At 39.4% G+C, this 14399-nt stretch overlaps 1 protein-coding gene across 6 annotated transcripts in view; it reads right to left on the bottom strand.

Annotated features, from left to right (window-relative positions):
* The window catches only part of PREX2 (phosphatidylinositol-3,4,5-trisphosphate dependent Rac exchange factor 2), a gene marked incomplete at its 5' end in the record, with an annotated part of 281893 nt that overhangs the window by 122909 nt on the left and 144585 nt on the right, over positions 1–14399 (bottom strand). For 3 of the 6 annotated variants that reach the window (XM_082858967.1, XM_082858971.1, XM_082858970.1), the window contains 4 exons: positions 5350–5511; positions 7578–7762; positions 10324–10441; positions 13232–13368. In XM_082858967.1, coding sequence (XP_082715093.1) covers positions 5350–5511; positions 7578–7762; positions 10324–10441; positions 13232–13368 — 602 coding nt within the window. Of the gene's footprint in view, positions 1–5349; positions 5512–7577; positions 7763–10323; positions 10442–13231; positions 13390–14399 lie in introns of all 6 variants that reach the window. The other 3 variants (XM_082858968.1, XM_082858969.1, XM_082858972.1) reach the window with 1 other exon arrangement.

Here is a 14399-nt window from a genome sequence, read left to right as displayed (position 1 = left end):
CAAAAATAAGGCCAATTATGGAATTATTTGGAAACAGAGAATGAATCTAGAATTTTTAAAAGTTCTCAGGACAACAGAGAGTGAGCACGTTCCTCCCAACAGTGCATACTTTTATGTCTGGAATGACTGCCCACACTTCCTGCCCCACAGAGATTAAATACCAGCTTAGGGTGCATTCAGGTCCCCAGTAAGGTCTGAACATCTGTGGCCTATGACGCTGGCCAAAAACTTAAATGTGATTGCAGCAGCCTGGCTATGGAAACTGTAGAAATATCAACCGGTTTCTATTTTTAACACGTAAAACTTTTAGAGTCTAAATACTAAGGGAAAGCCAGCCTCTTTGAGATTTTAGTTTCTATGGATACATTTTATTTTATACAAAGAGGGCTGTTTGAAGCTTTCATCTGGGAGACAAATAGGTTGCTAATAATAGTTTAAAAGTAAATATGTGGAAATTAAAAATATATATTCACAAATGCTATAGTTTCTGTTGACATACATCTGTTACGTGGATGGAGCTGACCTTACCTGACAGGCTGTTACCTTAGGTATCGACATTTTGTTCAAACAGAAAAGATCCTTGAAATGTTTTTTTGCTAACCTTGTTTCTCTCTTTCGTGAGAAAGATAGCCAGTGATTCTAAACAGGTTTACGGTCAAGAAGGGATGATGAAAGGACTGCTTTTAAAGCACTCATGTCCTGGTTAACTACAAGTTTCTCTTTATTTCTAAATTAAAAATAAAAATAAGTGAGACGGCACTCCATAGGACTGATACCTAGTTGGCTACCTGCCACGTATGTGACTTGAAGCAAATTCTTACTTCCTGAGAAAGAAGCAGGAATGATAAGACTACTCAGTACACAAGGCTGCTTGGAGGCTCAAACAGCAACAATGTGCGTACGAGAGCTTTCCAAACTTCAGTGACATTCTTTTTATCATTTCAAATCACTGCCCGGTAGCCTGTCCACCTCTTCTTTAAAAGCTTCCCAGGTGCCCAGTTACTCCTGAGGAAATGGAAGATGCTTCTCACTCCCCGGGATAATGTTGTTGAGAATCTCAACAACATTTGTTATAATCCCCCAAAACATACATCTCTCAGTTTATTGCAAACCAGGTTGTTGTTAGAAACCAAGAAATAACACCTTCTTTATCACCATAACCAATTAATCATAGACGGTATATATTTTCCTCCTACACACAGCTTGAATTGATCTTTTTCTCTCTGTCCCCTATGCTTCTTTCTACATGAGTCCAAGTCACCCTCAACTTGGACATCTTACAAACAAATCTGATGATTATGTCACTTCAAAACATCACTGGAGGGGCTTCCCTGGTGGCGCAGTGGTTAAGAAGCCGCCTGTCGGTGCAGGGGACAGGGGTTCGAGCCCTGGTCCGGGAAGATCCCACATGCCGCGGAGCAACTGAGCCCGTGCACCACAACTACCGAGCTTGCACTCTAGAGCCCGCGAGCCACAACTACTGAGCCCTCAGGCCACAACTATGGAAGCCCACGCGCCTAGAGCCCATGCTCCACAACAAGAGAAGCCACCGCAATGAGAAGCCCACGCACCTCAACAAAGAATAGCTCCCGCTCACCGCGACTGGAGAAAGCCTGTGTGCAGCAACGAAGACCCAACACAGCCAAAAATAAATAAAAATTTAAAAAAGAAAATCACTGGAAAAAAATCACATTTTGTCAGGTTTCCTTTTTAACTGCATCCAACTAAAATCCTCCTTTCTGGCCCAGGCAGTACGTCAACTCTTCATCAATCAGATCCATCTCATTTCTAAGTCTTTGCCTTCATTTATGATCTCTCCCTTTACTCGAGAGCCATCTCTCTTCCTTTTCACTCTGACAGATCTTTCCAGCTGATAGCAGCTAGCATCCGCTGACCACTCAGTCCGAGATGATTTCTCCACTACTGAAATGCTATTGCCCTTGCAGTCAGAACCATACTGTTCAGCACATCAGCTGTGTAGCAAAGTATCAACTACAGGTAAACAAACAACAACCAGTTTTAGAATAAAAGGAAGCAAGGTTCAAATACCACTGCCGCTCCCAGCTGTGTGCCTTTGGGAAAGTTACTTGATCCCTCTGAGCTTCAGTCACTTCATCGATGAAACGGATAATATCTCATATCACTGTGTTGGTAAGATTATACAACACAGGCAAACTGTAAAATATAGCTAGTATGCAATGCCTGATACAGACTGCTATAAACTGTTGTGCGCTCTATAACGGCACAGAGGACCAGCATATAGAGCAAGGTGCTGGGTGCCAGCATGTTCAACCATTCATGGCAACACCTCCTAGTTGGCTAAGTAGTAGTATTATCACTTCATGTATTTTGACCTTTCTTCCCAAGTAGATTGTACGTGGGGGAGGGCAGACTTCTTCAAATAACTGACTTAAGCCCCTATTGCCTATGTAAAAAGATACACATTTAGTAAGTATTTCCCCAGTCTTCCTGTCCCATCCTGCAACAAAGTTGCTTTTGTGAACTTGAGTTTCTGACCAATGCTCTTTCATTAGAGAGTGTCTTAAAAATATCTTCCACATAAAACAAATTGCCGCTTCTTTTGCAGGGCTATGTTTATGGACACTGCCCTGACATTCCTGGTGTTGCCTCTTTGAAATCCAGGGTGACAGATTTCCTTTAGAACTTAGACCAAGAAAACCTTTACTTCTCTTAAGAAACATGTATGTGTCACAGGGATGCTGATAAATAAGTTACGGACTCTGTTTCCCTTTTCATTTTGGCCATCAGGAAGCTGAAGGCCAAATATAATATTCCACCTTAGCAAGTAAATAAGAGTCTTAGGACCTGCTTACCTATAGCCCCTTTTTCCCTGATGGTCTATACCATCTGTTCTAATATAGCTTTACCTCTAAATTTACCTACTCATTTTCCTCCAATATTCATCCTCTCCTTTCTCTTAGTAATAAAATTCCTTGAGTTTCAGTTTGGCACATGGATGCCTAGTTTGAGACTACATTTCCCAGCCTCCCTTTCACTAAACAACAGGATGTGAACAGTAGTGACGTGTACAACTTCTGGGTCCTGCCCTCAAAAGGAAGTGCTTTACTCTCCACTTCCTGTTTCCCCTTCTAAGGGGCATTCATTTAGACGTGGTGGTGGTGCACCAAGTCTGGCTCTGCGGAAGAGGGCAAAATCCTAGGGGAGAAAACAAAAGTATAGAAGGATCCCTGGAAGATCATCAAGCCCCACCTCACTGGACTCCTATCAGATTGTACTTTCACATGAGTGAGAAATAAACTTTCCATCTGGTTTAAGCCTCTGTTGTCTTGGTCCTTCTTAAAGCAGCTGAATCAATACCCTATGTAATATACCCTCATCTTAATGTTTTATTTTTATTTCTATATTTTACCTTTTCTTATGTGTATTTCTTTAAGCTACTTCTACTGCTTTTGCTGTTTGAATGAATGGAGAAAAGAAAATAGGAACAAAATCCAAAAAAGGTAGAAAAATGACACATGCAAAAGTGACAAGCTTGACAACCAGAATCTGCCTGAACCCTACCATACTTTATACAGATCCATCTCTGAAGTAGAATGACTCTCTTTTCAAAATGTGTTCCAAAGGGGACTACTAATTTGCATTTTTTTAGAGCTTTTAAATTTCACTTCAAAGCATTGTCACCTCTCATAGAGACAGGAGAAGTAAAAAGAAAATCTTCCATTCTTCAGCTTCAACGAGACATACCCATGGAATCTTTCCCAAACTTAAAGAGGTCAACAGCAATCATGGAAAGAAGGTGAACAGATGTGACAGTTATGCAGTGATCTTGAATATCATTTTTTCTTCATGTAAATGGACTTATAAAAAATTATGACATCAATACATATTCAACTTAACAAGCCTAACAGTGTAGGAAAGGCTTAAAGAAAAACACAGTGAGCCTGCTTCCCCTTCCCCTACCTGAGGCAACCAAATTGAAATCCCTTGGGTATTCGTTCACACATTTCCCTATTTTTGTATGGAAATATCTGGACACATATTGACTCATCTTTTATTTGCCATACCAAACATAGACAACTCATATTCATAAACACTGGGATAAATAATATTTCCTAGTATGACTACCAAAATTTAAGCAACCAGCCTCACTTTGAGGGAAATAATTAGCTGGCCTCCCACTGACACAAACAGGAAAAAAAAAAGAAAACCTACTATATGTTTTAGAGATCAATTTTTATTTATTCTACCTCTAAAATATATCCTCGAGTTCACCAAATGTTCTCTGTCTCCTCTGTCTTCCCCAGAGTCCAAGCCATGACCGTCACTCAGCTGGACTATTGCAATCGCTTCCCACCCCTCTCTACGCCTCACTTCTTGCCCCTTGCAATCCATTCCTACAGAGGAACTGGCATGATCTTTCAAAAACGTAAATGAGATGAAGTCATCCTTCTTTCTAAAATTTTCCAACTGCTTCTCATCGATGTAAGAAGAAAATCCAAACACCTTCCAAAGTCCTGAAAGGTACAGAGAGCTTCCACGGCACCTCATACCTGTCCCTGCCAAAGCCTCCGCCCTTACGACTGACTGGTCACTCTTCCCCTGACACCCTGACCTTCTTTTTGCTTTGGGGCCTCTGTACCAGCTGCTCTGTCTACCTGGACGCTTCTTCCTCCCATTTAAAGGAAGAGTTCTACTTGTCATTCAGACATGAGTTTCCCAGAGAGGCTTCCTCTATAGCCACCCAGCCTAGAGTTCCCACCCTGGCACTCCCCGCCGTAGCTTTCCTCATAACTCTCTCCAATTTTTGATTTCCCCCTTTGTAGAGATTTATTTACTTCGTTGTTGTCTCCCCCACTCAAATGGAAGCACCGTGAGAGGAAAGACCTTCTCTCCTTTGCTGCCGTATTCCTGGTACCAAGAACACTGCTTCACACACAAAAGGTGCTCAATTAATACGTCAAATGAATGAGGCAATGAATCCATTTAAAACAGCCGACGCTCCATGTACTTTCTGATTGAGGGCTCTGTTCCCTCTGTCAAGAGAACAGGGAAAGAAGAACTATAGTGTAATAATAAAAATCTGATTTCAGAATTAGGTGGCCTGGATTTAAACCCCAACTCTATTCTTTCCAGTAAGTAATTTAATTCTTTAGGCCTCAGTTATTATTTTTGGAAAATGTGGAATAATGGCTTAGCTTACAAGTTTGCAAAGATCAAATGAGACAAAGGATGTTAAAGGCATTCAAAAAACTCTAAAATGTTACATAAATGTTACCATTATGAAAAATATCAAGAATTGAATTAAATTTGACATTAATAATAATTTAAATAATAATTACTTGTAAAATACATACATAGAGCTTTTACCTTTTTATAACTGGATATTCTCTGACATATGCGCTCAATTTTTTCATTGCAAACAGCACTGAATTTACTCTGAAGGTCAGTAGGAATCACCTCGCTCAAAGAGTTAAGGCTGGTGCAGTTCTGTACAAAATGATCATCGCTTTTAGCCAGGGCTTCAAGAATCTGTAGACACACACACACACACACACACACACAAAATAGAACAAGAAAATAAAACCTTCAAAATCAGCCAAACAAAATGTTCACGATTCCACAGCACAGGGTGACTTTCCCCAGTGTGCTGCTTTCAGCTGCCCGGGATTTGTGTGTTCAATAAACCCTGGCAGTGAAGCGATGGACTTCTGTGTCTGGCATCTCCTGTTTTCCCTTCTGCTGGCTATAAAAGGCTGCCTGAGGGAGGTGAGGGGACTTCAAAGACTCCCTGCTGGATAAATCAGTACACTCTGATGTGTACACTCTCATATTTTAGTCAGAGTTACTCAGAACATTTTTTTCTCTCAGTTTGGTAGCAGAACAACAAAAACTAAGGAAAACCATAACCTTGCTTGCTACTGAGAGCCTGGGACAGAGAGTGCGTTGAACAAATGTTTGCTGAAGGAATGAATACATGAGACTTTCTCTTGATGAAGTAAAAAGCACTGTTGCTTTCAGCGTCTGAACTCCATCTGATAAAAGTGTTAGATAAAAGCATCCGTATGACGTATTCAACTAGTAAATCCTTTTGGCTGTTTTAATCAATTACAAGGCAGCGTGTGTGTGTGTGTGTGTGTGTGTGTGTGTGTGTGTGTGTGTGTGTACACCATGAATCACTGAGAATTTCTCATGAACTGGGAATTAATTATGTTTATTATTTATATGTAGCATTCATGATTGTTCAAAGATCACAAAGACTGATTACACCCTTACCTGACAGTTTTATAATATTGTGTGAGACAACCTACAGACGCTGTGTTTATTGGACCTCCTTCACCACCTCCATTCCCCTGTCTTGCAGAATATAGAGTGTGAGTTTTTTGTTTAATCACTAGTCTAGAAATTAGAGCTCACTTTATCATTAGCAGTGTGATCTTGGTTAAATTTCTTAATTTCTTTGACTTTCATTTCTTCATGTGTAAAACAGAAATCTGTGCAGACTAAGTTGTACAGTTGTCATATATAAAGTAATCCACGTAATCTTGCCAATTTGAAATAGCTAGAAAATAAGATAAAATAATTACAGTAACCTGATCCCAAACTCTTCCATGGATCCTCTTAATAGTATAATGTAGCTGGGAAGGGGTTGCATTTTGAAAATACAGATTCTGTATCAGTAGGTACATATAGTGGTACAATGCCATCAGAATGATGGGATTTTTTTCAAAAGTTAACTTTCAGAATATAAAACAAAAACATAAAATAATTATTTTTGAAATAGTGCATTTGGATTTTTATATTATTTTTCCGCTAAAATAAAAAAATACATGTTATTAATGCTAGATCTATCTCAACTACACACATTCAAAACAAGAATTGAAATGAAGAAATAAAGGTGGCAAAGCTATACAAAAGCAGATGGAACACTAAAGCTCCAACCTGTGGAGGGTCCAACAGGAGTCTGATCGATTTACCTTGTGGAAGGATCATGAAAAGCAAACACAGGGTCGCCTCTTACTCAGCATATGTTTTATCCATTTGGATGAAGACCCCCTTTCTCCCTTCCTGTTTTGCTGTAGTCTAAGGACTAAGTACAAGATCCTTTGCAACTAAGAATTGTATAAATGCCTGAAGATCTATTCATAAACTGATCTCTAAGCTTCGAGCAATTTTATGAAATAAACATGAGACTTGCAGAATTTGAATGCGTTTTATGACTTCAAATATTCTTCACAGGATTATGTACATTTAGGAAAGCACCACCTGTCATGAAAACCGTCTGAAACGTATTCATGATACTGAGTTAACAGACGTAGTAAACTTACTAAATGCAAAGACACCTTTGCCAAATCAACTAATGCTCGCCTGGGCAAGCGTCCCATCTAACATGACACTGTGCTCCAAGAGATCAATTTAAAAAAAAAAAAAAAAAGACTGTACATAAACTGAGTAATGGGGGAAAAAAGAAAAAGAACTTCAATGAGTGGACAGCTGAAACATGTACAGCTATTTACATTTTTTGAAGTGGGGGTGAGGGAGGGTTTTAGCTGCTTAACCAAGAACAAAATCCCTTCCTTTGCAGGGATCGCTCGTACCTTGGCAGTGAGGCTGAAGAAACCTTTGGGTTCGATCATCTTCTCCACCACGTTGCACTTGATCCCGGCGGTGCTGTCATACTCGTACACGACGCCATACTCTAGGTGGACGTTATCCACCGTCAGACTCACGTGCTCCTTCTTCCCGTCGATGATGGCCATGGTGTTGAACTTGTCAATTACCTCTGGAATAAAGATAACTTTAATTCAGCAAATTCAGGGAGGGTCTGTTAATCTCTTCAAATAATTTGAGTCTCTTTGAATAATTTTTAAAGAGTTCTTTAAAGGGTGACTAAATCTGCTGTGCTAAATGAAGCGTCTATTCTTGTTAACATTTTAAAAAATAAGAACATTTAAAAAAATACATGATTGACCGATCCAAATCTTACCACTCTAATATGACTAGTCTTATCTTTACACACCCATTTTGATCTATGGACCATATGTATGCCTATTTATACCTATATCAACATTAAACGTACAATTTTTTCATTAAAAGCATGCATAACTTAAAGTCAGGGTTCCTAAAACTGCGTCAAACATTGGATGAATATTTTCTCAAAGCAGAAAAAATACAGAAAACCATATTGAAGAAGCAGAAAGGAGATGGAATAATTATTTTTTTAAGCAGGGAGTGCCTGAATTTTCCCAAACAGTATCTTCTGAAGCTGACTCATTGCAAAAATGTGTCATTGTTCACTGTAATAAAATTTCCATCTGGAATGTATTCCTATAGGTTTTTGGCCAACAATCAGTCAGCTAGGGGAAAAAAACACCTAAAGTCTCAAGCAAGAAACTGCTGAGGAATCTAACAGTAAATAGTAAATAAGCGAAAAGAGAATATTAGCTTACTTAACACAATTAAGCCCTAGAATAGCAGAAACAGTAAATATAAAATAGGCAAAAGCAGGGCTTCCCTGTTGGCGCAGTGGTTAAGAATCGACCTGCCAACGCAGGGGACATGGGTTCGAGCCCTGGTCCGGGAAGATCCCACATGCCACGGAGCAACTAAGCCCACGTGCCGCAACTACTGAGACTGCGCTCTGGAGCCTGTGAGCCACAACTACTGAGCCCACGTGTCACAACTACTGAAGCCCACGCACCTAGAGCCTGTGCTCCGCAACAAGAGAAGCCACTGCAATGAGAAGCCCACGTACCGCAACGAAGAGTAGCCCCTGCTCTCCGCAACTAGAGAAAGCCCGCGCGCAGCAGCGAAGACCCAACGCAGCCAAAAATAAATAAATAAAATCAATAAATTTATTTTAAAAAATAGGCAAAGGCAGAAAAATGGTTTTCTTTAAAATAATTAAGTCCAAGAATAGCTATAAATCAATTTCCAGAGCATCTCATTAACCCATTCTACCTGTCACCGTGGCACCAATGGTGATTAGCAAAAACTAACTATAAACGAGGAATAAAAGCCTCAAGATAAGGTCCTGAGATTTGTCCTGGTTTGAGTAAATAAAAGAGCTGATTTAGCACTACAGCTTTGCTGCTCCAGTGAGGTTGAAATATTCCTGATGTTGTCCATGATCTGAGAAGCTCCTCCCAAGTGCCCTTCCAGGAATGGAGGGAAAACCGCTTTTCCTAAGTACCCCCATATGATTCAGTGTGCATAGCAAATTCTCCAGCTATGCTGGTTCGGAAGAAACTAATAGTACAATAAAAATGTCCAGACATCCACCAATAGCATAAGTGGAAAGATACCAAGAAAATGTAGGAGAGGATTCAAGGACTTCCATGAAAAAGTTTGTAATGATATTTCAAGGTATTTGTTACATGCAAACGTAAACGTAGTTGCCTCAGTCCCTTCACCCTTCGCCACTGAATACAGTGACCTGCAGGTTTGCTTCACTGAGAAAACAGAAATGGTATGAGTCCTTATCAAAAGATCTCTCTCCCCGTCATACTCACATTATTAGTTTGCCTCCTTCATTACTGTAAGAATACAGTAAAAGTTACTTGAATCAAGAAAGTATTTTCAAAACAAGGACCTACCGTATAGCACAGGGAACTATATTCAATATCTTATAATAACCTATAATGGAAAAAACTCTGAAAAAGAATACATATATACGTATAACAATCACTTTGCTGTACACCTGAAACTTACACAACATTGTAAATCAACTACATTTCTATTTAAAAGAAAAGGAAAAACATGTATTTTCAAAGGAACTATGGACCTTCTAAACTAGGGCTTCTCCTATTGTAATGTACATACAGATAAGATCTTGTTAAAATGGAGATTCCCATTCGGTAGATCTGGGGTGGGGCTGAGATTCTGCATCTCTGTCTTACTCAGGTGATGCTGATACTGCTGGTTTGTGAACCACAGTGGAGTCGGAAGGTGCACACAATGTTTAAACTCAAAATAAGGAAACATCCTAACTTGGGTTTGAATCCTCATTCCACTGCTTCCTGGCTTGGGCACGCCCATTCACCTATATGGGTCTATTTCTTCTCCCATAAAATGAGAATGATGATAATCACACCTTTAATAGATTTTCGTTTTTGATGACTTGATGAGATAATCCACGTAAAACATTTAATAAAGTACCTAAGAAAGTGCCATAGCTATTCTATGTCAGTCACCAGCAATTATGACTTAGGGATTTGACGTGGCATCTATCTGAGATGACCAAGAAGTGGCTTGAACATATAAGGTTTTCAATAACTGGGATGCGGCAATGGCACAAGGACAAAGAATACTATAGGGCAATGAGGAGAAAAAGGAGGAACCCACCTTCGACTTTACAGTCAAAAGCATCCCCTGCTTCATCTCCTGGGGGTTTGGAGTTAGACTTCTGAAGGTCTTCCTGAGCGCTCTCAATGCTGTTATAAACCCACTGAATGGAATCTTGCTGGAAATGAGGGGAGAAAGACACCTCAGAGGTATTAGTGCTTCCTGAAATGCATGTCCATTTCATACACCTGCTTCGAAGGAGAGCTGACAACCTTACTTATTCTTCTAGTTTAAATACGATAAAATACAGTAACATTTGAAAGAGAAGGAAAATCAATGTCAGAAACTAATAGAAAGTCGGTGGCATTATTTTTCAACAGGGACTTCCCTGGTGGGGCAGTGGTTAAGAATCCGCCTGCCAATGCAGGGGACATGGGTTTGAGCCCTGGTCCAGGAAGATCCCACATGCCATGGAGAAATTAAGCCCATGAGCCACAACTATGGAGCCTACGCTCTAGAGCCCACAAGCCACAACTACTGAAGCCTGCGCGCCTAGAGCCCATGCTCCGCAACAAGAGAAGCCACCGTAATGAGAAGTCTGCGCACCGCACCAAAGAGTAGCCCCCACTCGCCACAACTAGAGAAAGCCTGCATGCAGCAATGAAGACCCAACACAGCCAAGAATAAATAAATTAAAATAAATAAATTACAAAAAAGATTAATAAGTCAGTGAGAAACTGATAGGATGATAAAACTAAAAAAAAGTATTTTTCAACAAACTGACAAACTTTCTAAGCTTGAGATTTTTTCTTCCAAAGATGGATAGGCTTTTAAATAAGATGTATTTCCCAAATGTCTTAAATGACTCAAGTCTATCTCAAAATGTATTATAAATTACATTTTTACATAAATGTTAGATAGGCACTTTTCTGAAGAAGCAATTGTCTATAATTGTACAAATGATTTAAATGCTCTCCTAACAGTCACATATGTTTCAACACTTTTAATGGTTTTTGTGAGTCAAACCAATAAGAAAATTGGAAGAACACCTTTCATCTCATGGGGTTCCCAATTAATATAACTATCTTTTAATCCTTCCACGTCATAAATCATCCTATATTTTCATTGAAGTAGCAGTTCCTGTCTTATTTAGATAAATGAGAGATGAAATGGCTACCAAGTAATGCTTTCAGGGTTGCATTACTACTTTAATGTTTGTACTTTTCCTAGGTAAGATGATAAGCTGAGTTACATGACTGAAGTGTGATATAATTTGTACTATCCATTTTTCTCTTATATTAACTTCACAATTGTGTTTGATTATTATATTGCTATCCATCATTAAAATGCTAGTTAACATTTAATCATTCAAGTACACCTTGGTGACCTGTTGTGGCCTCCAAGTAACCACTTCCCCCAGAGTCCACACCTTTGTGTAGCTCCTTCTTACACTCATCCTGGGCTTGGTCACGTGATCTGACTCTTCAAAGGGAGAACAGTAGCAAGCATGATGTAAAGAGTTGACTGCCTGTAATATTCCCTCTTGAAACCCAGATACCGTGCAGAAAGGAGAATTCTGCTAAGGAATGGAAAGGAAGGCCAGGTGGAGGGGCTCTGGAGTGAGAGGACATCAGGAGGGGAACCCCAGCACTAGTCAGTTCCCAGCAGAACAAAGCCACATCAGGACGAAGCCCTCACAGGAACCAACACCCAGTCAACCCGGAGAACCAAGAGAAACAAGTAATCACTGTTGTTCTAAGTCACTACGTTTCGGGACAGTCTGTTTTGTGGCAATGGATACCCAATAGAGCATGTTATTCACTTAGTGAATTTTTCTGTCCATTTATTGCTTTTCTTAATTATTTCACTGATCAACACCTCTCCAACAAGGAAGACAGGGGAAATGAAAAGAAATGAAACTCAAATCAATTTGGCTACCTTTTAAAATTTTGATAGAAGGGGGAAAATTTGATCATTTAAGTAGTATCTTTTTAAAACTTCATTTACTAATACAGTTCAATAAATATTTATTTATTAAACTACTGTCAACCCAAATAACCTACGCTTCTACGTGTGAATTCCAATCTGCTGTGCTCTTTTGACCTTACTAGTAAGCAAAATTGATCAGCTATTTTCTTGTGGACTCAGTATTTTGCAGGATGTCAGTCCTGGCCTAGGAGAAAATAGCCACTCATCTTTCTGTCTTGGACACAAAGTCATATACTCAAATCTAGAAAAGAGTACCTCACCGAGCATGACAGAAAAAAACAGAAAGCCTGTCCTTTAAAATTCCTTTTGCACTCAGTTAATTAATTCGAGAGAATTTTCTCTTATAATCCAACACTCCCTTGTATCGCACGAGATAATAAGCTTTACTTATCAATTAGGATTCTAATTTTATTTTTGTACAGCACTTAAACTTTGGATCAGAGGACAGTGCTTAAGATTTTAAGTAATGGCAAACACATATTGGTATTTTCTTTTAAAAGCTAAATCCAGCTACCTAAATAAAAATATATCCAACAGTCAATCACAGACCCTATAAAACCCACAATTTTTTCTTTTTCACAGAAGTTTTATAATAAACAGTGTAAGCATTAATAATTCATATCTACAGATGGAGGTACAGCTGACCATTATAGATTCTAAGGCAATCACGAGTCAAGACCTTTGGATTTCAATTTGATAAACAGTTAGCTATTTGAAAACTCATCACAATGAAAATGAAAATAGCCCAGAGCACTTTTTAAACTGGTGATAATACTGTAGCAGCAAAATGTGGCCATTGAAGCAGAATCGATTATAACTAATTATGCAGATAAAACAAGCATTATGCGATTGAAAGTTCTGCACTTAAACGTGAACTTGTCAGTGGAAACCACAGACAGCCCTGGCACTATCCCATGCTGTCCCCGGGGCCTTCTGTGCAAGTTTGTGATCACAGCTACACCAGCCAAGGGTAGTTTACCTTCGTTGGTCTCCTGTACTTCCTGCAGGCCGTGACATGGGCAATAACACTGGCGTGTGTCTCTTTGCTGACATTGATTCCATTTACTTTGATGATACACTGTCCAGGGTGAAGACCAGCGGCTGCGGCCACGGTTCCTTTAAATACAAATGAGAAAACTGCCAAAAACTAATTTTAGGAATATGATTCATTTTTATCCCATATACCGTAAAGAAAGCAATTTTGAAATATGATAAACATCTAGCTAGCATGTTCTTGATGAATCTGGCTCTGACCGCAATGCCCTCTCAAAAATTCCCTGCTTGGGCTTCCCTGGTGGCACAGTAGTTGAGAGTCCGCCTGCCGATGCAGGGGACACGGGTTCGTGCCCCGGTCCGGGAAGATCCCACATGCCGCGGAGCGGCTGGGCCCGTGAGCCATGGCCGCTGAGCCTGCGCGTCCAGAGCCTGTGCTCCGCAACGGGAGAGGCCACAACAGTGAGAGGCCCGCGTACCGCAAAAAAAAAATTCCCTGCTTTTTAACTGGCCATTCAAACTGTGTTGAACAAATATCTTCCCACCCCCTGAAGAATTAGTTTGAAGAGATACTGTGAAGAAACCTTTATAATGCTAATCAGTTATTTTCCCTTTCAAATGTCTAATTGATCTAATTTTCTAAATATGCATATATAATGGCACAATGAGAAAGCCAGAAATACAGGCCTTTTTACACTTCCTTTAGTCTACAAAATCTCTAAATATTTAAACAGTATTCACTTTCATTTTTTAAAATGCCAACAATTAAAAGAAATTCTTAAGGAAAAAAATCAAGTCAATTAGCAAGTAGGAGTGGACTGGATTTGCTAAGAAAAACAAGACTTCAGGATATGTACAAAGGGTCAGGAACCAGACAATTTGTGGAGAATAAAATTAATCAGAAAACATCAACTGTCCACCATTTATTTGCAGAGATATAGTGGCATATCCTAACAGGTGAGCTAAGATTTTCAGAACCTTCCAATCATTACTATTTGATATTCTGAGCAAATCAACATTTACAAAGCACCACTGCTAAATACAATGTACATAATTAACATCAATGATTATAAAACTCATCATAAGTATGTTAGAAGAGCTTTCCTTTGTAAGCAATTTCTCCCATGAAGGAATTATTAAACATCTTAAAAAAC

This window comes from Leucopleurus acutus, assembly GCF_964270905.1.
Source record: "Leucopleurus acutus genome assembly, chromosome: 17".
Classification (NCBI taxonomy): domain Eukaryota; kingdom Metazoa; phylum Chordata; class Mammalia; order Artiodactyla; family Delphinidae; genus Leucopleurus; species Leucopleurus acutus.
This window is presented reverse-complemented; position numbering and strand designations above follow the sequence as displayed.